Source organism: Lepidothrix coronata, unplaced genomic scaffold (assembly GCF_001604755.1).
Source record: "Lepidothrix coronata isolate B3197 unplaced genomic scaffold, Lepidothrix_coronata-1.0 Scaffold0, whole genome shotgun sequence".
In the NCBI taxonomy this organism is placed as follows: Eukaryota; Metazoa; Chordata; class Aves; order Passeriformes; family Pipridae; genus Lepidothrix; species Lepidothrix coronata.
Genome location: NW_016690180.1, coordinates 9,515,450 through 9,540,114, shown reverse-complemented (window position 1 = coordinate 9,540,114; position 24,665 = coordinate 9,515,450). Strand labels below are relative to the sequence as shown.

Genomic DNA, 24,665 nt, shown 5'->3' with positions numbered 1-24,665 from the left:
TCTTGTAACTAAAAGGTGAAATAAGCATGTGATCAGTAATGATTTGGCTGTCTATGCTGAAAAGCTTGTACAGGCAGGCTCAGGATGCAGTCCTCAGATATGCCTTTTGGAAACAGTGTTGAATGCTGTTACTGTCCCTCAGCTGTGACAAATCAAGGTAGAGCTAGAAAGAGAGAGATTCCAAGAGAGAAGAAAAATATTTCTTTTGTTTTGAATCAGCTTTAAGATAAATCAGAAAAAAAAAGAGACTTAGCATAAAAGCCTGTTGGCATGTCAGTCATTATTTGTAAAGATTTGATCAGGAAGCTTTTAGAGAAATTCACATGTAATTTAGTATTTATTGGAAGAAAAGACATTACAATTTTCCTTCCAGTTTCTTTGCCACTTTCTTGACCTGTTGGATCCTATTTTGAGCAGACTGATGCTGCACCAGGGGCTCTTGAGGTTTTAAGACCCAGGGACTGTTGCGACACTGAGAGTTCCTGTGGAGATGTGCTGTCTTCCCCTTTCATTTGCAGTCTGGTTAATGAGCCTGTAAATTGAATTAGCTCAGCCAAAGCACTCAAAATCCAAGCTGAAATGAAAACAAGATTAGAAGAGTATATGGAGGGTTACTTGTTTTGGTGCCTTTAGTTTCTTGAGGAATGCAGTAAGACTGAAATAATAATAATAATAACATCAACAACAAAAGAATATGTGACTGAAGACATATGATTCATTATATTGTACAAAGCAACCTATTAAACAGTTTTCAAATATTAGAGTACTGGGTACTCAGCTGGTGACTCAGTGTTTCCCAGTTCTAAAATGCAGTCTCTAAAGTGATTAAGGGTAGCTAAAGGGGAAGACTTCATATTTCTCATTTTTCCCTGGTGCTATGGTATGTGCATATCCTTTTGGACAATGTTTGGCATCTTTTTTTTTTTTTTTTTTTTTTTGATAGCAAATGAGTGGCCCAGGGAAGTGACTGCAAATTAGAGCTGTAAATAACTGAATTTATGATAGCAACAGTGCACTGAAGTGTGGGGGAAAAGCTGGATCTCACTGCATCATTTGTTCCAAATGGTTTTGAAATAATCAGTGTCAGAAGAAGAAAGCATAATGTCTCCTTCCAAGCTTTTCCTTCCTCTATAGATCAAAATGTACCCGTTTCTCTGTTAGCAAACAGAAAAGGAAGGCCTCCCTCCTCTGTTGGGATGCCAGTCTAACCCACTCTGCACCTGCTTGGGGCTGCTCTGTGCCAGCCTCATCCAGAGACTGGCTGTGACAGAATCTGACATCCCTGCCCCAGTGGCTAAATCACCATCCAAAGCTTCTGTTGATATAAGGCAGTGATTTCATCCAGCTTCAGTGTGGATTCATCAGTCAGTCCAGACAAGACTTTACTGACATTATTTCCCCGCTCATAGTAAGAGTTTCTCTGAATCAGACTGTGTGATGTGATTCCCAGTATGGTGGCTGAGATTGACAGAGCCTAAATGACTTAATGATTCACCCTCTTGCAGTTAGCTCAGCAATTAAACAGACCAATACCCTGCACTCTGACTGCTCATTCTCTATTTGCCTCTAGACTCAGTTATGGTTTACTGTCATGTGGAAAAGTCAAACCAGTCTTACCTCTTCTTTGTCCAGTGATGGCTTTTCTGCCTCCAGGTCTCATAAAGATTTGCTTTGGGAAGTCATGACTATTAAATTCTCCCCAGGGGTACACAAGAGAATGTTATGTTTCTCTCATCCTGAAGGCTTTATGAAATAATATCCTCTTCATCTAGGATTGAATACATTTGTATATACATAAATATTTCCATCGCAAAAACTGATATCCACCTTACCTTAAATTAAAAATAGTACAGCAATCCAGGGATTGGATGACATTTTTTATCAGCTAATGGCTGTATGGGAAATCACAGTATATGCAGATCAACTTCCTTATACAGGAGTCAGTCAGCTGTTATGTGCAAGACCAGTTGGAAAAAACCCAGCTTCACAAGATTTTGGAGTCTTTTTTTCAGCAATGATCTGAAGGCATGGAGAACAAACAACATATAAGGATTTATCAAGTTTTGAATAAAAGAAACCTGCAGAAAGAATACTAGAGGTAACATTAGCTAGTAACAATGGAACTAAATGAAAGTCCTTTATCTTATTTTCATCACTTTTATTCCCATGTATGAAATGAAACCTAAGCTGCATTATTATATATTATTATCACTGGAGTATCTGCTGTCTACTATCACAATAATGATGTGGTTTTCTGGGGAGAAAAAATGATAGGAATAAAGCAGTGAATATATTTTTCTCCTGAAAGCCATAGATGTAAAATAATATTCTAAATCACTATTTTTGGCTCAAAAAGATACGCCAAAAATACTACATAGTAGAAAGTTTGAGGGAGGCATGCAAGATCTGTGCTTCAAGTCAGATAGGGGGTTTTGGTAGACATTTGCATGCTCAGCAGCAGAATTTTCATACAGTCTGCAAGCAGTAACCTGTATGTACTACCACAGATAGTACATAGAATAAATCTGACCCAAAAAAGGGCTGTTTATGTGTCATTAACACTGATTCCCTCAGAATTAAAGCCCCAAAATAACTACTGCCCATCCAAAAACTTAAGTTGGATGCATACCGAGCCAAAAAAATTTCAGTAATATAAGAATAAAATTTAAGAAAACATAAGCCCACTCACAGTACTTATAAATCCTTTAAATTTCTTTAGAATAATCTCTGAGTAATTCTAGTAAAACTATATAATTAAACCTTTCTTGCCTCCAAGGAACATTTAAGATATGTGTTTAAATAAGGCCACTCACTAATGAAGTGTTGACAGCTCAGCAGTAGAACTCAGAAGTTGTTAACAGAGCAGAGCAACGCGGGGGGAAGACCACCACATCCAAAATTTAACAATGCAGCATTCAATGATCTACTTGGAGTTTGTCCAGAATACTGAAAGTACATACCTCCATATAAAAATAGCTATAAGGATTTTTAATCATATATATATGTGTGTGTATATATATATATATAAAAATATGTATGTATGTAGTCAAAAGACGAAAGAAGTTTGATACTATTTGTTTGAAGTTTTATTTAGCTGATATTATCCAGAGATGCTATCCATAAACATGGACAGTCTGGAAAGCATACCTATGGTACTTAACAACTGGCTATGAATCACATGAGGAAGAGCAGCACTAAATTGAATTTCACTAGACTGTTAGTTCTTTCCAATGTAACTGAATACCAGGTCCCTTTAATCCCTATACTTATCTTATTTATATTTTTCAACAGGCCCAACACAGAAAGATGGCCCATGTCTCTAGTGGGAACTAAGAGAAATAAATGTATGAGGAATTTCAGGACAGGGTATCTCTGCTGCTACCGAGTCTGTTTCGTGTGGAGGTCCAAGAATGGAAATGACTCTCTGAAGCTTTCATGTTGATTTTTTTGTCTTTGTTTGCAATGAAGAGGGACTGTTTGCAATCCCTGAAAATGAGCCTTGAAAACTACCATTAGTCACTTTTCTTGCAAAGCTTAAATCTCTTTTTAAAGTTCCTGGTTGTTCCATTGTCATTGAATTGATGATAAATATGGCATGGATACAGGAAAAATATTCTTCCGAGAGAATCAGTGCTTCTGTAGCAGGTTCTTCTTCCAAATCTTTGGTATTATTTGAACTGTGGCATTTGATGGAGAAGGGCTATCACATTTTAGGTCAGATTTCAAACAAAGGTGTTATAAACCCCACAAAGAAAGACGGGAGGACATTTTGACATTTAGGAAGTTCAAGCAGAACTTGCAAGAACTGTGTACAAATATTTTGCTCTACTATTAATATCTTCCAATCTCATTTTTTTTCTTTTGCAACACAGGCCCCCCTGTAGATTCCACTATAAATGACAACAAATCCAATTTGAGATGGGCTTAAACAGAGTGATTGTGAAATCATCAGACAGAAAACAACATTTTTGTCTTTATTTTTTCTATAGTTGCTCCACAGACTAGAAATCCTTTAGCTGGAAGTCACTCTCAGATGTGTTCTCTGCTAGATTCTGGCATCCAGATCTCATTCCTTGGCTCTCACCTGTTGTGGTTAGTGGGGAGGTGGCTTGGTGGAGAGGTGCACACTCTATTCTCAATCCTACTGTCACCAAAAATCATTTGGAAGAAAAGAAGAAAGGAATCCAAGACTACCTTTTAAGTGATAGTGAGACAAGCATTACTTTATTCTGGCCAGAGAAACGTAGTGTATCATTCCAGCCACGTGTCCCTTTCAAGGCTTTTCATGTATTTATACATTTTAGCAAATAAAGAAATTAACATTCATTGGTTCTAAGTTACGCAATTAATTTAATTAGTATTCTAACTTTCATAGGCTAATTTGGTCTGCATTCTTTGGTCCCATTATCATTCTTCCTTAGACCGAGAGTCTCCAACTTTCAGGCTGTACTGTCTTTGTTAATCCCCTCTGTGTCTTCTGGTTACTCCAACATGTCTTTGAAGGACCATAAATTTAAGGTCCCAGATGTCCACTCTTCAAGTCCCTCAAGCTTTGTTTATTAAAGCTTACTAGACCTAGTCCAGAGAAACGCAAAGCTTCAGTGGTTTAAAGATCAAACTGACAAGAGGCTGTAAAAAAGAAATTTAGCGACTTGCTACCATTAACTAAAAATTTAGGAAAATTACGTCATTTCCAGCACTACCCCACGTAGGACATGTCTTGACTGCAAATGTGACCCCACAAACTGGTGGTACTACTTGGTAGTTGGAACTTAATGTCTATTTTATTATCACATTATGTGAGGGAACAGACTTGCTGAATGATTGCAATGTGCTTTTTTGGTCTCTGATGAATTTGAGATTTTTTTTCCTGATGCATCATATCTATAAAACAATATTTTTTCATAACAAAGTTGTTCTTTCCTCCACAAATTGCTACTTTAATGGAAATATTTTTCTCTCATTATTTTTTCTGGTTCAAGTAGAACACAGGAGAAAACAGACCAGAGTTCTTAATGGAGCTCAGCATAGGAATTCAGTCCTATTTTAGACCCTAAGATTTGTGGCCACCAAAAACTTTGGTGGCTAGCTACTGGCTAAAGCTTCTGGAGAGACAGCTAACACTTATAGACATCCTATGATGACCACTTTTACATGACTACAAAAAATGGAGCTACAAACAATGAATTTTTATAACAGCTATGTAAGAGAAAAAATAAAAAATTATGCCTGTTATCAGCCATCTGACACGTATGGAAATTTCCAGCCACTATTCTTACTACTATAGTCAGTAGGCTAGAAGTGTTTTCCAGGCTCTCCTGAAGAAAAAGTGGCTTGTGACTCAGATATATAACACATTTAAGAGCCGACCTTTTACTTTGTCCAGAGTAAATAAACAAATTAGGTCTTCATCTGAAGCTGAAGTACCACATAATGACAGAAGCTTTTCCTGCACTGCTGCATCTGTGTTAACTCAGCAGCTTGACTCCTATGGAAATCTACAGTCGGAAGAGCAGAAATGAAGGAACTGTTGAAATGGCTGTGAATTTCAAGTTAAGGATAGTAATTGACTGCCTTTCCAAATGCAATGTAGAGCATCCCTCCATAACGATTTTGGAAATGGAGGCTTTCTGCTCACCCTGGCTAAAAGGGTAGCAGAAAGACCCCATATGTCCTCCTGCTTCATTGTGCACTCGTGTGCATGGTCTAGATACAGGTCTTGATTTCCTCGTTCATTTAATTCCTTCATTATATAAATTGAAGAAACAATGCACCTAATTCACTAATGTAAGCAGAAACACAGACGCAGAAACACAGACACAGAAACCCTGCCATTCTGTCTAACAATTATTTAGCAGAAGTTGAATGAAATCTACAAATAAAATGAACTGACAGTGTAAAGCTCTTGTCATATGAATAATTAGATATAATAATAGCAACAGAATGCTCTGTCTATTCTCCTCTGTAGTGTTTCTGCTTAGCAGCTGCTACACCTGACAAACAACTGCCAGATGCAAGAGTTCCCTGATGGGGACGTGAACGTGCTCTGTGTGTCCTCATGAACTTTACTGCAATTAAAATGTTATTCTGGACCTGCAGAAAAGTAGACAGATGTCTTGCCAACTTAGCAAATGGGAATATTCCTTCTCTGGGCAAGTGGGAAATGCCCTAAATCTGCCTCAGCTAGAAACAATTTTACCATTCGCTGTTCAAATCATCTGCTTTTGTAACCTCTAAAGCATGTTGTTCACAAACTTTACTGACTTGTAGCGGAGTAAAAAAATTCAACTTACCACATGTGCTTTTACAAACCAAAATACCTGCTCCTGAACAACAGGTGGGGAATCTAGGGCTTCTGAATATCTGGGTTCTGATGACTGCTCTGCTAATTTTGCATTAACAGTTAAAGACTACAGAATATGCTTCTGATTACTACTAGCGTAACGAAGTCAGAGACAGTCACAAACAGTCTTTGTAGAGTGAAAAAAAACTTAGTACCACAAGACACGTCACTGTGAATTCATATCATCTGTCTAGTCATGAATGACACCAGTGTGGACGGTATCAAGTCAGCCTACAGATTTGCTATATATACGTAGTAACCTGCAAATACATCACACAAAATGGTCCTGCATACACTGTGCATCAAAATAGAGTGTAGAATGCTTCGTCATAGGGTAGACTGGTCTATTAAAATGATTGTATGTTCAGAAATGAAGTTGTTGATTTCAACCTAGTTTACTTCTTTTTTTGGCATTTGTTTTCTTTGAAAGTCTCATTTTCATGATTCAGGTTTCATTTTGCTGCTATTTGAATATTACCAATTCTACTAGTTTTTTAAACCTTTTATTCTCTAATCCATGGGAATCTGATGAGGTACATTTTTTAACAGTAATTTCAGACAGCACACTCTACATTTTGTAGGCAAAATGCAAACAATCTTTGCTGCTTAATACACATCTGGATACTCTTTTAAGCATTTTGCTACAGTTTATTCTTATTGATTTGTGGTTCTTTACTGAGGTGGAGCTGGTAGTATTTCAGACTTGGTGAAATGGAACACGTAGGACAGATTCTCTACTTGTATAAGCTGCTAAAATTGAATTATGCATGTGTATGATGAACTCTGACAACAGGATTTACCTATAAATTAAAGAAATTACATCAGAGTTATAAATGAGACTAGAGTTTCCTTCTATTCTCTTCTGCTCTTTTTTTTTGTCTTCCTGATACAGCTATAAAAGTCTCACTTGGCATAATGTAGTTGCTATTTTAGCTGAATTCAAACCTTTTATTGAAAAAGTATTTAAGACTTTGGCTCACCTGACCTAATTTCACTCATTTAAAAGGTAAATATTTAGACTCTTCCTCTATTTGTCATGGAAGAAAGATATGATGAGTTGCCTCTGCAGGCACCTCCTTGCATGGAGTGTGAATTCTCAGATGTCTCAGAGTAGATGTTTGTTTTTCAGTTTGCAATGTACAGCATCTGTGCCCTGGTGTTCATCCATTACTTATTTCTTGATTCTATGTCAAGCAGAACTATCAGAAGTCAATAACTAGCAGAAGCATCATCTTCTTTGTTCCTTTTAACTTAGTGATATATTGAACATGATAAAATCTGAGGATTTTATTGGCAGCCATATTATTGATCAGAGCAGTAAGGTAATGGGTTGTGTGCTCTGTCTTTATGGTTGCTGGACACCCTGGCCTCGAATTAATCAGTGGCAGAACATTAGAACCAAACTAGGCAGAAATAAAAACTGACAATAGCCAAATGATTCGGGAATAGTAATTTACATGCAAGAAATATCTCATTACTGCAAAACCCCTTCACATTAATGGATACTGCTCATTAAATAAAATAAGCTTTTGAATGAAAAGAAATTTGTGTAAAGAAGCTAAAAATGATAAACACAAATATAAGAGCTGTCAGGATGCAGAATCAAGCTGCATAAATGGAATTAGTTTAAGCATTGAATACAATTTTAGTCAACAGGAGGGACAGAGATGCCTAGTCAAGTTCCATTGTTTCTGCTGTTCTTGAGAACATGTGCCCAGGAAGATGGTATAAAGATGCGTTTCAGTTCTTTGAACTCTCAAATCTCTTATGTCATGAATATAACCTGTTTAGAGTCTGTATTCTGTTTCCTGCTGGATATATGCACTTAGCCCCAGAGTCACAGGTTTTCTCAGAGAAAGTCCACAGCTGGAACATCAAGATGAAATCTTATGCATGTATATGCCTCTGTCAAGGGGCACGCTCCACTTTGCATAATTATTTTTCTGCAGAGAACGTTGTGCATACAGTTTCTCATTTCTCATAATAAGACATAAAAATATTTCTCAGTAAATAATAGAATTGTCATGAAACTAAACTATGAGCTAATTTCCTACTAACAGAGAGAAAAATGTTAACAGTATTTGGAGTGTTTTAAAATGTGATACTGATTAATTCTGTATTTATTCAACACACATTAACTTTTTAAATCACTCAGGTAGCATCAAATCCTTTGCACTACAGTTTTCACACTGCCTGCAACAGGAGTAAAATGGTTTCTATGTTAAGGAATATATAGCACCAAGTGGTAAAGATAAAAATATTATAAAACTGTTGTGCAAAATATTTTTGTTGTAGAACATTGGAATTTTTAATCTGTGGTAATTCATTGCAAAGGACATGGGTTTTATTATTTAATTAAAAAGTAATATGAACAAAGGTAATTATTGCAGGTTTCCAAGAGGAAATCACTCAGATAATCATGGAAACACCCTTAAGTTAGTTAACTTTGGGGTAGGTAATAGACTAAGTAATTTCTCCAGGTATCTTGTACCCCTTTTTGGATAATTCCATAGAAGATACTTTGAAATATTCATCCTTCTATAGAATGTTCTTCATTCTAAGTTACTTTTTACTAATAATGAACTGTGTTTCTTGTCAAAACTCCTGTGAGCAAGTGGCTATGTCACAATCAGTGAGATTCAGCATCCTCCCCCTAAATGAATATCGCATGATGTCTTATAACTTCAATATTAGTACAGGCTTGGATACTAGATGTTTTTCTTCACTAAAAGATAAGTAGCAATGCATTTTAACTCCTGGAACTTATTATTATTACCTAATATTTTCTGTATTAATAATAGTGGTTATCTCATTTTAGAAAGAAGTGTGGTAACGTAACCACTAGTACTATGAAATGCCACTAATCATTGTGTTTCCATTTTCTGGACAGAAAACAGATAATTTTAGAGTTCAGTCACAGAAATTGTGATTTTATTTGGGCTGAAGAGCAGTATTTTCATGTTTCTTGTTCAAAATAAAGTCACAGTAACCCCCAAACAACTGCTGAAAAATTTGAGTCTGCATTTCCAAAATCTTGGCCAGAAAGTCTCAGATCCTTGAAGCTCTGCAGCCTCTAGTGACTGCAGGTCAGCCCATTCTGGGTTGGCTGTGAATCTATGGACTCATTTCATGCTCACATCTCTTGGGCGAGTCACAGGCTTCAGGAAGCAATTCAATATTCATGAGTCTAGAGAGAAAATTAGCTGTAGAGAGTATATAGGGAATGTTTGTCAGGAAAATGAGAAAGAGATTAAGTTCTTTATGCTGCATTTTCCTTTAAATGAAGAAAATACAGAAATAGCACTGTAAGCAGGAATCATCATTCAAACTCAGAACCAGTTTGGGGGTTTAAGGTGCTACTACATGATATTGAGCAGACATAGCCAGAAACCTCAAGTGTGGATTTGTTATTTTTACATCAAGAGGCAGGTACTGAACACTGTGGCAACCACTACTTGTAATTTGCTGGGATAGGGCAATGTGCTTCCCCTGTACATGAATCCACCTTACCCTACTTCTTGTTGTTGATCCTCGTTGCCTCAATTAATTTGCTTTCTCCTACTCCTTGCTCAGATTGCCTTGCCCAGTACCTTGAGCGAATGGCAAAACAGCACATACGCTATGGTTGCTGTGTGGTGTTAGCTGTGGCTCGGTTTTATTTAATAACACTGTGTTATTCTGTGCAACAAATTGTGACTAATTGCTTCTCTGCTGCTCTGCCAGCCTGTGAAAAGGCCCGCATCCCTTCCCTGTGTGAGTCTGAATTTTTATTTTAATCCATGAATATAATTTCTCTCTTTCTTGCTTTCTTCCTTAGTGCTAAAAAGTACACAATGTCTTTTTAATATTTAATTAATGATATCACTTTACAGGTTTTAGTTTAAAGGTAACCATAGCACAAATGCATCCATTATTAACTGCAGAACAGCAGTGGCTTCTTGGGAATCCTCTTTAGTTTAATATGAGAACCCCTGTCAACAGAAAACAGTGCTGATATTGTTGTTAAGTGTGACAAACTGGCAAATGCAATGGACACCACGCTGGAACAATGCAAACTGCTTATATCAATGGAAGAGGCAATGTTTAAAAGTGAGGTGAAGGCGGACAGCGAGAGGCTGTCGAGGAAGGTTCGATTCCGTGTTGCGTCCTCACACAGCGGGAGGGTGCTGAAGGAGGTGTACGCTGATGGGGAAGCTGCTGACTCTCTGGACTCCGAATATGCCAGTAGCTCAGAGACTGATCAAACCAGCCGGCTGAGTGAAGTGGACGGGCAGCAGAATGGACACATGGGGTCTGAGTGTGATGAAAATGAGAACGAGGAGGACGACTTGCTCATTTTAGTCAGAGCCACTAAGGAGAAAGGATTTGGTACGAAGCGAGTCAACATCCTCAGCAAAAATGGCACAGTCAGGGGAGTCAAGCATAAAGTCAGTGCTGGTCAAGCTCTCTTTGACAATTTGGCAAAAGTATTTCAGGTAGGTAATGCAGTTCTGCTGGCTGTAAGCCCTCTGTCTGTCCCTTTTAATTCCACACATTATTCTTCACTTTGTTCAAACTGCTCTCACTTATGATTTCTCAATATTCTGCTTCATTCCCATTGTTATCCACTTGCTGTTGTTGCACAAGAGGGGCTCATTGGTCTTTCTAGTATGAAACAGCTCCACACTCCAAACTGACTGTGAACTTTGGTTTTCAAAATTGACCTAAAGTTTACTGAGTAGAAATATGTATTTTCTGCTTCCCACGTATGGACCAGCAAAGAAATGTAACAGAGGATTTAACTGGGGCTTTGCTGGAGATCTGTACAGGTCCATGGCACAGGGCCGTGTCACATTTCCACTCACATTATATTAATTCTAATGAGTGTACGATGTTATCTCCTGTCCCTACATGTAAATATGTATACTTGCAAATCCCATTGTTTAATCTGAAAAGTAGATCAAATTAGGTGCAGGGTGGCAGCAATGACAGTTTTCCCACATGAAAATTTCAGAGGAATGAAATCTTAGTCAGAGGTCTCTTTTATTAATGTCTGGTTTCCACTTATTTTGTAGAAGGAGCAGAATATTTGCAGTTGAAATAGCATATGCCACACTAACGCCTTAGTCAGAGAAACATCAAAGAAAAATCAGGACAAAAGTTCTAAAATATTTAGCTCATATATACAATTTATCTATATATGCTATTCAAACCTTTCAGTCATTAATATTTATATAAAAGAGCAACAAGTGTGCAACCAGACACTTTCTGAAGGTTCTTATAATCCAGAATTATACTGTTCACTTAAATTATCCTATAACTGGCTTCAGGGCATTGTATTAAAAGCTTTTATGTGGTTTTAAATCATGGGAAATTTGATATTAATGACTGTTGTTGTGTTCTTCTTTACACTGAAACTAAGTAATTTCATAATACGTTTATAAATGGCTGTAGATTAACATTCTCTTGCTTCTGGATGTGAATTTATCCTCTATGTTGTACCTAATTTATAACAGCCTTTTTGTCAATACAAACATTCCTGTGGAAGTTGAAGTTTCAAAGATGAATGGCCTGTTCTTTTTCCTTCTTTACATAACATCACATCATGTAGCACTTAAGTAGTTTGCTTTCTTTCAAGCTATTCACTGAAGAGTTTGTCCTTGAAATCCCTACTCCGACAAAATTTGTAACAAACTCACTTTTTCTAAGAAGATATGAATTAGGAAGTTTTAACTGATGCATGTCTGAGTTCTCCAAATTTGATTCCACTGTTCTGTGCTGTTTCACTATGTGTAGTACCCCATCTCACCAGCCTTATTCCCTCCTAAATGCTTTCTTCTGCTACATCAGTGACACCAAGCTAAGAAATTCGAATCAGCTAAATAAATAGACCCATTTGAAGACATCCACACCTTAATTAGTGTCCCCGCCACCTTGCTTTTTCTATCTCCAGTTTTATATTGGAAGTTCTTCAGGAAAGACCCATGGACTGAAATCAATGTACCTTGATTGTAATGTTTCTTGAATTCCTAGCAGAGTTATAGCTAGGACCAGTGCTATTTCCATGAGGTGTTTTGCCAGAAGAAAATATTGCTCAAAAGAAGGCATATCCATTTTACAATGTCAGAAAATTATATGTATACAAGTCTACCACAGATTTCCATAATTAAAACCTGTAAAATAATGATTGGTTTAAAAGGTGCTAAGAATTTTTTTATTGACAATATTTTACTGCAGAAGAAAGGGGAAAAATTAAATTATCAGATGAAAACAAATTAAACAGTTTTTCATACAGTACATAATTAAATTTAAGAACTCTCTGCTACAGGCATTGTAAAGTCCAGAAGGAAAGGCAGATTTTGAAAGCAGATGAGGAAAATATATGGGGAACTGAGCAGCTTCTGCTTAGGCAGGTCTAGATGACTGATTTCCAGACATAACTGTATATTCTTACATTAAGTCCTACTGGATCAAAGACATATATTCAATAATACAGAGAACATCATGATTTTATGTTTCTACACAAACAAGTTCCTATTTCCCCAGAGATAAAGTTTGAAGTCTAGTGAAGAGCAACGATGGATTGCATATTTTTATATCATACTGTGAGCCAATTTTCTATGCTACATAGTGAACGCAGAGGAGAACAAAGCAAAAAGGTTAGTTTTGAGATGGATTTGGAACTGCTTTATTGTAATGTGAAATATGATTGAAATCCATCCAATTACAAATGAAGTAATGGCCTTTAGCGTGAGATTAGAGGATGATTTCTAGTTTTCTGTAAGCATGTTCCAGACTTCCTGCTGGAATACCTCTTAGAGAACAAGTGTTCTTCTTTCAAAAAGACAGTAAGATAGAAAGATATCTCTTAGGAGGTATAACTCAAAATCTCTTGATCTGGGCATTTTTGTAAGTTACTCTCTTGATTATGTGAGGTCATCTGCAGTTACATGTTTCTCTTAGATAAGCAGCAGCAGGTGTATAACAATAGTTAAAATGTATATGGAGTCCCTTATCCCTGAGGAGAGTCCATCTCTGCCCATTTGATGATTCAGCAGTAGAACTCATATGAGATGAACTCATTGTATATTTCCCAGAGTTAATGTCAAAGCCGTTGTTTGTAATCTCAGAATATGCACCTGAACTCTTGACAATCCTTATCCTAAGCACTGATAAATATGCATTCAAATACTTCTTATTTAGTATTCACTGTATCACTTATTAACTAAAATGTGTATGCAAGAAGCAAAATATTGAGTATGTGTGAGTGTCTTGTGACTCTGAAACTAGGTTTTTTTTTGGTGTTTTCTGCATTGACAACATTCTGATTCTTCAGACTATATCTGCAAATTCCTCTACTATGCTACTTCTCCAAATACCTAGATGCTCCCTGTGATAGGGAAGAGATCTTTGAAAACAAATCACTTTGCTCAGATATTCTAGGGATAAGCAGGTATTCATTAACTGTGGTTTGTTATGTTGTGCAAATTGATTTTTTTCTGTTCAAATACCCGTGGTAAAAGTACTCCTGTGTATTTTAACGTTCCATCAAATATTTGGGATTTTGAGTATTTTTTCCCCACATTTTCTTACTACAGCCTTTCTACAGAATTGGTTCACATCCTTTCTTCCCACAACAAACTCAGCTGAAAAAAAAATAATCACACCTTCTGGAGCTTTTTTCAATTTTAAGAGAGTGATGTAATACAGGAAGTATTTCTAGATGAAGAGGTGGTTTTGGTTGTTGTTGCTATATGACACAAGCCTGGTCTGAGAATGTATATCTGGTGCCAAAGAGATGTGCATCCCCTGCTACATCTTCCCACGGTCATGCACTGAACACTTCATCACCAGCACAATCCGTGACTTCTCATTTCCACTGTTCCCTGAGAAGTGGAGCTAAGTCCCTTACATTGGTTTGTCCAAGGGCTGCCTGTGTCTCCAGATGAGAGCTGCTCCAGTGCTGTGACAGTGAAAGGTCTCCCATCAGGCCATCCCCTCATGGCTGGGGAAGCTGCTACCAGACAGGTGGGAGCAGCTGTGGGCAGCTGGGGCTAGTGCAGCCATGGGGATGGAATGTGGGACAGAGCAGGACACATCTGAGGATTGTCTCAGCAGCATGGCAGAACATTCTGGGGGAAGAAAGGTGGGGAAGAGACCAGCTCTACTGATGCTTCAGGACAGCGTGGTTTCCATGGCAACCCCTCCAGCCTTTCCCTCCATGGGGTGGATGCCACAAGGAGACCGTTGACATAGCAACCACATCCTGGGGAGGGGGGGTGATGGGTGTTGACATAGCAACCACCCTGGGTGGGGAAGGTGGGAGGGAGGTCCCCAGTTGTCTGGTGAAGGGTAGGGACAGTCACATGTGTCATGCAGCCTCTGTCGGCACCTAAACTGGGCCTGGGGGGTGGCCTCCCACAGTGCTGGCAACACAGGTGTCAGACAGCCAGGAACACTTTATTTGTGAGAAACAGGCATTACTGAAAAGCTTGAAAAACAGGAAGGAGCTGAAGCTCCCAGATTCCCTGTTCGTGCACCTCCTTGGTGTAAGTGACATTTTCTCCTGCTGAAACAATAAAACTGACAGTGTCAGCAGCTCCGGAGCTGGGGACGAGACTTGCCAATTGTGTCAGAAGCAAAAGCCCCTTCTCTGCATATCCAAAGTAATGGTTTTATTTCAGTACATTACCAGACATTTTGCTTTCTAATATTAGAATACTATTTAAATGCAAATTGGTATGAATATTTCCTATATTTTCCCATAGAAAGTAGTAGAGAAATAGTTATTTTTTCCTTGAAATAAATATAACTCTCTTCACAACCAATTTTTATGACTAGACCATCCTCGTGATGGCTTCCAGGTAACAAGGAACAAAAATCCTTGTGTTGTCTGATATATTACTAGGTAATACAATGATCATTTCATGCCAGACTGGGTTTCCATCCCAGTGTGCAATGTAATGGAGCTCAGCTAAAGGTTTTATATGGGTCTCCCCTCATTTTCACTGCTTCAGCAAGGGTATTTTCCTCTATTTCCATACTTACACACTCCACTGGCCTTCCAACCTGCTCTGAAAGGTCATGTTCTGCTAAATTAGCCACAGAACTCATTCTCAGGCAGGGCCTGCTGACGTCTTTTGTGAGAGGGCAGGCCTGGTTAACAAACCTGATGAACGCCTTTGTAAGCACTGCGTCAGTGATATGGGCCAAGAGTCAGACACAGTGTACTTGGTCTTTACACTGTTTTCCAGTACAGTTTCTCAGGTAGAGCTAACATTTAAGGTTGCAAAGTGCATGTCATTATTCAGCCTAATAAAGAATGAGCTTATTAATGTTTAGGGAGAAAGGTGGGAAAGAATAAGGAATCATGTGGAAGTTTGTTAAGAGAAGAAGAGCTTTTGGGGTGCTTAAGTTCACTTTCATCTTTCTTTACTTGCAGGTGATCTGGTGTTTAAGCCATTAACCAATTTCAGTCTCTCACACCTGGAAAAGTTAATACACAGCAGGACATGCAGAGTTTACAAACCAGTAGGGCTAGCTAATACTACAGACAAAATAAATTGAAATACAGCAGCAAAACCAACTGTCTTCCAAAGAAGGCAGATGCTACAAAGTGTTGTTAAGGAAAGTTTCTTGTGCAATCGTACAAACAAAGGTTTTAGGGTGGGTGGCATGTTGTATAGTACTCCTCTGGATCATATATCATTAAAACTCCCAAAAGTCTGGGGAGATGAGAAAGTGGGATTTGCACTTTCACTAGAGAATTGCAGTCATGATATTGTCCTCCTCACTTCTTTGGCAGATGATCAATGCTGACATTCCAGCATCACTGAACTCTTTGAACCCAAAGACCTCTACTAGGACTGGAAAAGGATTGTAAAAGATCTCTTGAACTTTTCCTTCATATTCTCATCCAAACACACTACCCTGTGATTCTCAAATAGGCATAGCTTGCAAGAGAAAAATATGTGCTGGATTGCTTGTACAGAGCATTTGCTGCAGTAATGCCACTTACTTGGATGGACATAAAATCCCAATGAGCTGTAGGTATCTGAGGTACAAACTTCCAGTGTATCTTCCTAGTGTTAGGAAGTCTGGAAAACCAATTATTGAAATGTATTGCACTGAAATCCACCGGAGAACAGGAAAAATTTTGAATGACACGGAGGATCAAGTGATTATGAAAAGTAGGCTTCTTCTTGTTACAGAAAAATCAGTGTTAGAAGGACAACTGGATCACTACTGGAATGGGCATAGTGTCCTTTCACTAACTCCTCTGTACCTTCAGAAGGACTTTGATCTGTGACCACATTGCATGGGACAGTGATTCAGCTGATACAGTTGATCAATTCACAGTATAACAAGTGTTTTCCAGAGCTGATGTCTAAAGAGACACACTGAATTAAAAAGTAAAATGTTCAGTTCTGTGAGCTTTTAACCAGAGTCTGGATTTGGTCAGTACTTAGGATATTGGTTTTTATTGTTCTCATGTTCCTGTAGAAATCAGCTATAAAGCACTGATATCAGACAAGTCTATTATTAGGTTATTACTGGCATTGTAGGATTTGCTTCTGTTAGACTTGAAGCAAACTCTACTTGACATTGAACTTGAATGATCAGCAAATAGACTTTAAACTGTCTAAACCACTGAAAGTCATATACAAGCTTTGATTTAAAAAAGACTAAGCTGTCTCATTTTTTAAAAATGTAAATATGGGATGTCTTGACTTTTCAATACACTCAAGATTGGGAAGCTTAGCAATAAAACTATGGTTACATTTACCACTTCTTCGAGACTGAATCTATAATTATAGAAAAAAAATTGATAGACTTTTATGCTGGCAGTCTGACTAGCAAGTACTGGACATCTGTCCAAGCTTCCAGCGCACTGCATGGCATCAAAATTATTCTTGCTCTGATGAGTCTTGATCCTTGTAAAGGATCCATAAATGAGGTCAGCATTCTTGAGACACTGGCCTTGTCTCTTCCATGGGAAAGGGCATAGCAAAGAAGCTGTGGTAATACTGTAGTGAATATGTATATACAGAATATGTAGTACTAGACTTGAGATTCAAATCAAGACTTCAGATTAAGATTCAAAATATCCATAGGCCTCTGAAGAAGGACTTACACATGAAGCTTCAACACTGAGATCCTCCAAGCCTCTCTTTGGTGCTGCCTTGCCTCAAAGGCAGCAAAAGCCTTTCATTAATGAAAACTTGACTAATTTTCTGCCTTGGCCATGTGCCTCATCATCTCAGTGTTGACAGGACATGACAGTTACCTCCTACTCGTGTCCTATGGGAACCATAAAATAGGGGTTCCATTGCCTATCTCACCTGCAGGGCTTGATGCAGTAGGTGTTCCCTGAGCATGCCTGGTGGATCAGGTCCTACACAAACTGTACATAAGCAGATTCTGCTTTGTTACAAATTGTGTCTTCCAGGAGGCAGTGGTGGGAGTTGTACTTTGAAACAGACAGTAACAGGACAGCACGAGTAAGTTGCTGAAACAGGAATGGAACACAGGCTTGCTATACCAAATATTACTGTTCTTCAGCATCATGCTTGACGTCCATTTCTTTGTTTCTCTCTTTCTCACTCTTAAGGAGTACAGTGGTCACATTTCTTCCACATAGAGGTATCCTAGAAAAGCTGGTAGCCTGTGACGTGCTTGCTAGGGAATCCTGGTATCCAAGACATGAGAGATTACAAACAATCATGTTCTGCCACCTTGTTTCATCCTCTGCCTTTAAATCTAAAAATACATTTGCTTTCTTTTTGAATGAATGAATGCAAATGCCAAATGGAAAAAGATGCTTCCTGGTTGTAATAAGTGGGACTCCTAAGTCATATTGGCCTCAGGATATTCTCTGAGCTGAAACCAGTCATAAAATGAGACAGTATTAGTAGAAAATGCCATATATGCTTTCCATCCTCTTACTTTTAATTATCTGTCTGGTAGATGACTTGGAATACCAGATGAACACTGGGTCTGAGCCTATGTACTGCTCTGGGATTCTTACATAATGTCCCTTTGTGGGACTGGTCAATAAGATGCTCAGCCTTTGACTTAACATGAAAAATGCTTCATCTTATTTCAAACTAACTTGAAAAAGAGTCATGTTATACAAACAGCCTATCAAAAAAAATCTTAGGATGTTAGTGCAGAAATTTTTTCTACTTATTCTAAGAGTAGGATTTTTTTGAAATTGGCCTCTTACAACAGAGATGAAAAAGATGAACTGATTAGTCTTAATCATTAATTAGTAGCAATAACTCTTATCTTTTGCCATCTGTGAATCTCAACTCAGTAACTCAGTAGGAAAATAAGGAGAAAATGTCTTTTGAAGTATTCTTAAAACTAGGGTTATCAAGAAAATTTGGGGCTATTCCCTTTTCTTTGAAATGGTACAACAGGCTGCCTGCTAGTGCATTGCCACTGAGACTTGTATGCCTTTGACACAGCAAATACAAATTTTGTGGAACATATAAAGATGAACTAAATTGCCTGCAAATATGAACTGTCCTACGTACTTAATTCCTAGCACCATACTTGGTCACTGACTCCTAATTCCATGTACAAATAAATTACTCTGCAACCAAATATTTAAGGGTCCTCATTGCACCTGAGTGTCTTAGGTGAAGTACATTTTACCTAAAACTTTATAAACATGGAAGCAAATACTTGACTATACTGGGCCAATATGTCACCAGACTGCACAGCTGTGCATCTGCAAAAATATGGCAATAATGAGGATGAAACACAGCTCCTTTTTTAAAACTTTAAATATTTCCAAACAAGTTAAGTGCATTAAAATTCCTTTTTTTTTTTTTTTTAGTTTACAGATCTCAAAGCTGTTTCAGTTCTGAAGTAGGATTTGCAAATGCACTAGTAAGCTTACACAAGCTAGAAAATATAAATGTATATGTGCCATACATGTTATGGAGCTAGACTGCTCTGGTCTGTCAGCAGCTTGCTCTGACATTTTTCTACCAGTGTTGACAGTTTATGACATACTGTACCAACACAAGGTACATTATTAATAGCTTGAAAGAAAGAAATGGTCAAAAAGATACTGCTACTTTTTTTTTTTTTTGGCTAGAGCTTTAGCCTGTGACTGCAATGTTTGGCAGCACCATAATTTTGTAGCTGAAGTGGAATGAAACATTCTTTAAAATGGAATTTGTTACCAAAGAGAAAAGGGTACGGCTTTCATACGTAAAAACCTTTCTCATTTCTGCAACATCCATTGTTAGGTAGTACAAAACATGAAACTCAAATATCACTGAAATTTTCCAAAACTTACAAGAGGAATAATAGATAGGACAGCATCCCCAGCCTGTTGATTTTAAAAAAGGAGCTGGAAAGATACAGCTCCCCATCCAAACAGGCAACCTTGTGTTTTGCTTGATGCAGTAGTTACATTGTGGAGAGGCTGCCACAGCACTAGTCTTTATAGCCTCCATCATACAAAGCAACAGAAATGGTCACAGACGAGCAGCTGGAGTCAGTGAAGTAGAGACTCATTTCACACATGGCAAGAAAGAAGACAGAAAAACTATCATTCATTGCTGGTATGAATTGTGGAAAGCATTTTAACAACCTTAGTACCATTTTACTTTGGAACTTTGAAACACCCTCCATCAGTGTCAGAGGAGTATGCCTTCTGTACTGCAGAAATACCACACACAAACCTGTTCTTTCTCCTTTTCTCACAAAGAAGTATAAAAAGCCTTACTGGCCAATATTTTCACACATTTATAACAACATGTGTTGTTGTGTGCTGCATTGACAAATCAGCCAATGCTGGTTCAAAGGCAAAGATTTTTTTTCTTTGGAATTGACTCTCAGTAACCTTGTTTGGAATACTACTGATTGCTAATTATCTAACAAGGTTTAAAACTACTAGGAATTGACAGGAGTGAAACACTGTTATTTAAGAAAAATCTGTTTCTCCTTGCAACTTCTGTAAGACAGAAAGAAGTCAGCTTCTAAATCTGCAACTGAACTTCCAGTGTTTTAAATAAAATGTGATATTTTCCTGCCTAGCCTCTCATGTCTTGCTCTTGGTTTACTACATCTAAATGCAAAGGACTTTCCTTCCTAGCCCTACAGGCAACTATGAAGCATTTCATTGTTGTTCAAGCAGTGAATGTCATAAGAGACAGACTGATAGACACAGTGAACAATGAGACCTTTAAGCATTATTGCTGGAGTTCTTTCCACCTGTCACAGGTCTTAATCCACACCTTAAGAACTCCCCTTTCCAGGTATAGTCTGATGAGGTCTATGGTCAGACCCCACCTCAAGTACTGCATCCAGCTCTGGAGTCTTCAACACAGGAAGAACACTGACCTGTTGGAGCAAGTCCAAAGGAGGGCCACCAAGCTAATCAGAGGGATGGAGCACCTGTCTTATGAGCATAGGCTGAGAGAACTGGGATTGTTTAGCCTGGAAAAGAGAAGGCTGCAGGATGACTTAATTGTGGCCTTCTAGTACCCGAAGGGAACTTACAGGAAAGATGGGGCAAGACTATTTACAAGAGCATGTAAGTGACAGGACAAGGGGAATGGGTTCAAACTGAAAGACAGTAGGTACTAGTAAAAAATTCTTTTCTGTGAGGCTGATGAGGCACAGGAACAGGTTGCCCAGGGAAGCTGTAGATGACCCACCCCTGGAAGTGTTCAGGGTCAGATTGGATGGGGCTCTGTACAACCTGGTCTAGTTGAAAGTGTCTTTCCCCACAGCAGGGTTTGGAACTAGATGATCTTCAAGGTCCCCTTCCAACCCATACCATCCTATGATTCTATGCTACTTTCAGTCAGATTCATGCACATGCAGTGGGTGTATCTGGTTGTTCAAAATCCCACTGTGGTTCAAAAATAGAAGCACCTACTCAGTCCCTCCGAGTCCAAACTTAAGGTATCATACAGATTTAAGAGAGGCAGCAGTTTATAAACGACATGTTCATCTGTTCATCTAACTAAGCAAAATATTGCCATGGCAGCTATTGTTGTACCTGCTGGGTGGTCAGGCCTTTTGGAAACCTATCTGCTTGGTGCATGATGGTCTTGTGCATCTCCATGTAGGAGAGTGTGGGGTGGAAGAACGATATTAGTGGCCAGTATTTGCAGCTGGATACAGGTGACTAATACTATCTGGGTTTTTTTGTTACTGACTGAGAGTAGACTTGAATCATGTAGTTCCTTCAGCCAGGTAGTTTTATCATCAGTTGCTCCAGCAGTTCTCTTTTGCAGTCACAACAGATAAGGGCAAGAGTTTTCAAAAAAAGGGAGATGCCTAGCAAACTTTCTGACCTGTTTTTTATGCTGTCTCAATTCTCATTTTGGCAGAAGGTTATTCAGCTGGCAGAAATGCAATCAGTCTGGAGTTTCAGAATTGTTTAAAGACAAATTATGATATTAGAATAAATGTTGTTATTATTTTTTCTTGCTGTAGAGTGTTAAATGATGACTATGCAAAGAAACTATTGAAATGTTCATCTGAAAGAAAAGTAGATAGCCAATTTAATAATCTTAGCATCTTCATTTGTAGTCTTATTCCTTGACCAGAACATATTTAACTCTATGACACAATATAGATCCTAGCTCTATTATAAGAACATTATTATATGAAAATTATGATTATCTGAACATTAGTTTCTGCTTTATTTAACAAATAAATATCTCTGGACAAAATCCTGTATCAGACTAAAGTATAAAGCTGCTCACACTGACCTTGCTAAAAAATTAGTCCAGCTGCAGAGGTGATATATACAGACTAACTTCAAAGCTATTTTGACTAGCAGGTTTAGGAGCTAGTATAAAGCATACAACCTGCTATATTCTGATTTTCAGACATTATGCCTGTATGGTTAAAAACCAAATCAAACCAAAAGCTTACACCTTAGCTTTTTTCCAACAACAAAGTCTATAATTCTGCTCCACAAAGTTGTATTTCATTTTGTTGACACAGAACTGGTGGATGAGCCATCTGTCCCCTTTCATATATCAAGGCTAGCAGCCACAGTATAGACTATTCTAGGGCAGAGCTGGTTTATGTATGCTGTCTAGGAGTTGTATCCTCTATATCTGCATAAAAATCTCGAGCTCTCTTTCTTTAGTTTTGAAATCTATTGCTTAAGAAAAGACATGAAGCACTTTATGTGTGCAATGCAGATGGATCTTTAATTTAAAAAATGAATATTGAATATATAACTAGTAATTAACTATTCAGAGTTTGAAGATGAAGCTACCAAATCCCTAGGTATTATTAAGTGATGAGATAGCTGAGAGCATAGTTCCAATTAGTTAAGTAATATAGCAGGGAAACCAGGTCCTTCATCACTCAGCACTAACAGAGAACAAAGTAGTGCTATAACTACAAGAGATTCCTTTTCCTTACTTCCATACATTGAGTAATAGGGGTCTCATTGAGGAGTAAGGACTAAATCAGCACTTTGGTGCACTAATCACTGCTTAAGTTTGCTCTTTGCCTCATTCTAAGACCTGTGCAAAATTCATTGCTGGTTGCAAAGTGCTTTGTGACCTCAGGTGAAAGAATACTCCATGTTTGCCTGACAAATAGTTGGCTTTTTCTTTAACTGTGCAGTGCAAATGACAATTTCAACTTTTACAAAATGGCCTGTTTTTATCTCAGCCCAGATGAATAACATTTTCAGGTAGACTTTAAATTTTATAAAGTGTCAGGAAAGAAGAAGTACATCATTTGGCAGATGTTTGGAAATGAAAACTAAGGGAGAGTAGTGGTTTCTCACTTTTGCTCAACATTCCTTGGGAGTTTCAGGATCTTAGTGCATCTCATTTCAGCTTCCATTTGCAGGAATACAGTAAAAGATAAAATCACTTCTGACAGAAAGCTTGTTACCTGTCAAACATGAAAACTCCAGTGTGCATCACAAATCAAAACCAGAATTCATTTAACTCTTTCTTCTCTTTTTATTGCTTAGGAAGGTAAATTATGAAAAATGAATTGTAATTTTTGAATTTTCTCTGGTATTGATTGCAGTGGAGAATGACACTTTATTTCATTTATGCTATTACCTTCTTTAGTTGTTTTTTGAGTAAGCAGAAGTAGTTCTGTTGCATAAGACTGACTCTAGCATGTAATTAATTCATGATGAAAGGCTGACAAATCTGCTAATGAAAGTCCAGTAAATTTTCAACTAAGTGTAACTGATAAGAGCTTTCCTGAATACAAGTTTTTACTTGCTGATTCTCTCTAACGCTAGGAAAAAACAACAGTTGCAACACTGGTGCAAATATAAAGAATTGTTACCCATACAAAGGCTATTGTTCTGTTTCTGATGATATTCTGATATACTAACAGTATGTCTTGGGAAAACAGACCCATTTACCACACCAAACATAGCTGATAAAGAAGGAATAGCCATGTAATATTGTAAGCAGGATCTCTGCAGCTAACTGTTTTATTCTCCAGTCAGAAATACAATTAATCGCATTTGTAAGAAGCTCAACAGACTAGAATACATTTTTCATAGACCACTAATGCCTTTTAACTAACCAAACTGTAACTGATATTTGTGAACTACAAAGGGGATCACTGCATGACTTAACTGCACCTGGCTATGTTTAAATGTAAAATGAGTCAGAGATCCCTGTATGTATGTATGTATTATTATTATCATCATGTTATTATTAGCATCTATCAGTCTCTCCATCAGTGCAAGGATACCAAAGGAATATTTTAGAAATAATGAGTAAGGGACTAGTGAAAGAGAGGAGTGAAGAAAAAGACAGAGGGGATACAAACCTTTTTTTTTTAAAAACTTCATTTGCCTTTCCAGAGAATAGTAGACAGGGTACTCCAGAACTGCTGCCAAGTTAAAAAGAAATGGGCCAGAGTTGACATAGTAATTTCCATGACAGCCATTTGCTGCTGATCACACAAGTCTTTCTCTGCAGTACGAAATATTCTATTGAGCAAAGCAGCAGTGATTACAGACAGACAGTGTGCTCAAACCAGGACTCATTTGGAGCCATGTTATCTGCTAACTTTTCCACATGATCTGAGATATTGAACTCCTTCATCTTTATCTGCCCGTTTCCAGCAAGTCCTGCTCCAGCTCACTTCTGACTAAAGCCATCCTTACAGAATATTCTCAAAGAGGGCATGAGCTGCCCAGTGATCCTCTGTGAACAGGTAACATAGGTCCAAACATCATGAACAGTGTGGTAAACAACAAGCAAAATGAAAAACTGCTCATAACAAGAGAAAATAGAATTTTGGCTCTACAAATGCTGTTTAAGACAAATGTATTGTGGGTTTATTTTTAACAGTTCAGGGTGTCAACATG

At 37.9% G+C, this 24,665-nt stretch overlaps 1 protein-coding gene and 1 long non-coding RNA gene across 2 annotated transcripts in view; one reads left to right on the top strand and one right to left on the bottom strand.

Moving 5' to 3' along the window:
• Positions 1 to 386: 386 nt before the first annotated feature.
• On the bottom strand, positions 387 to 14,528 carry LOC108493006. The gene is made up of 3 exons (XR_001873301.1): positions 14,235 to 14,528; positions 1,618 to 1,768; positions 387 to 574 (listed from the first exon to the last, which is right to left on the bottom strand). It is a non-coding gene; the product is annotated as an uncharacterized LOC108493006 (long non-coding RNA).
• Positions 10,423 to 24,665, top strand: part of GRXCR1 (glutaredoxin and cysteine rich domain containing 1) — a 35,551-nt gene continuing 21,308 nt past the window's right edge. Inside the window, exons 1-2 of the mRNA XM_017805938.1 lie at positions 10,423 to 10,818; positions 13,297 to 13,299. Coding sequence (XP_017661427.1) covers positions 10,423 to 10,818; positions 13,297 to 13,299 — 399 coding nt within the window. The remainder of the gene's footprint in view (positions 10,819 to 13,296; positions 13,300 to 24,665) is intronic.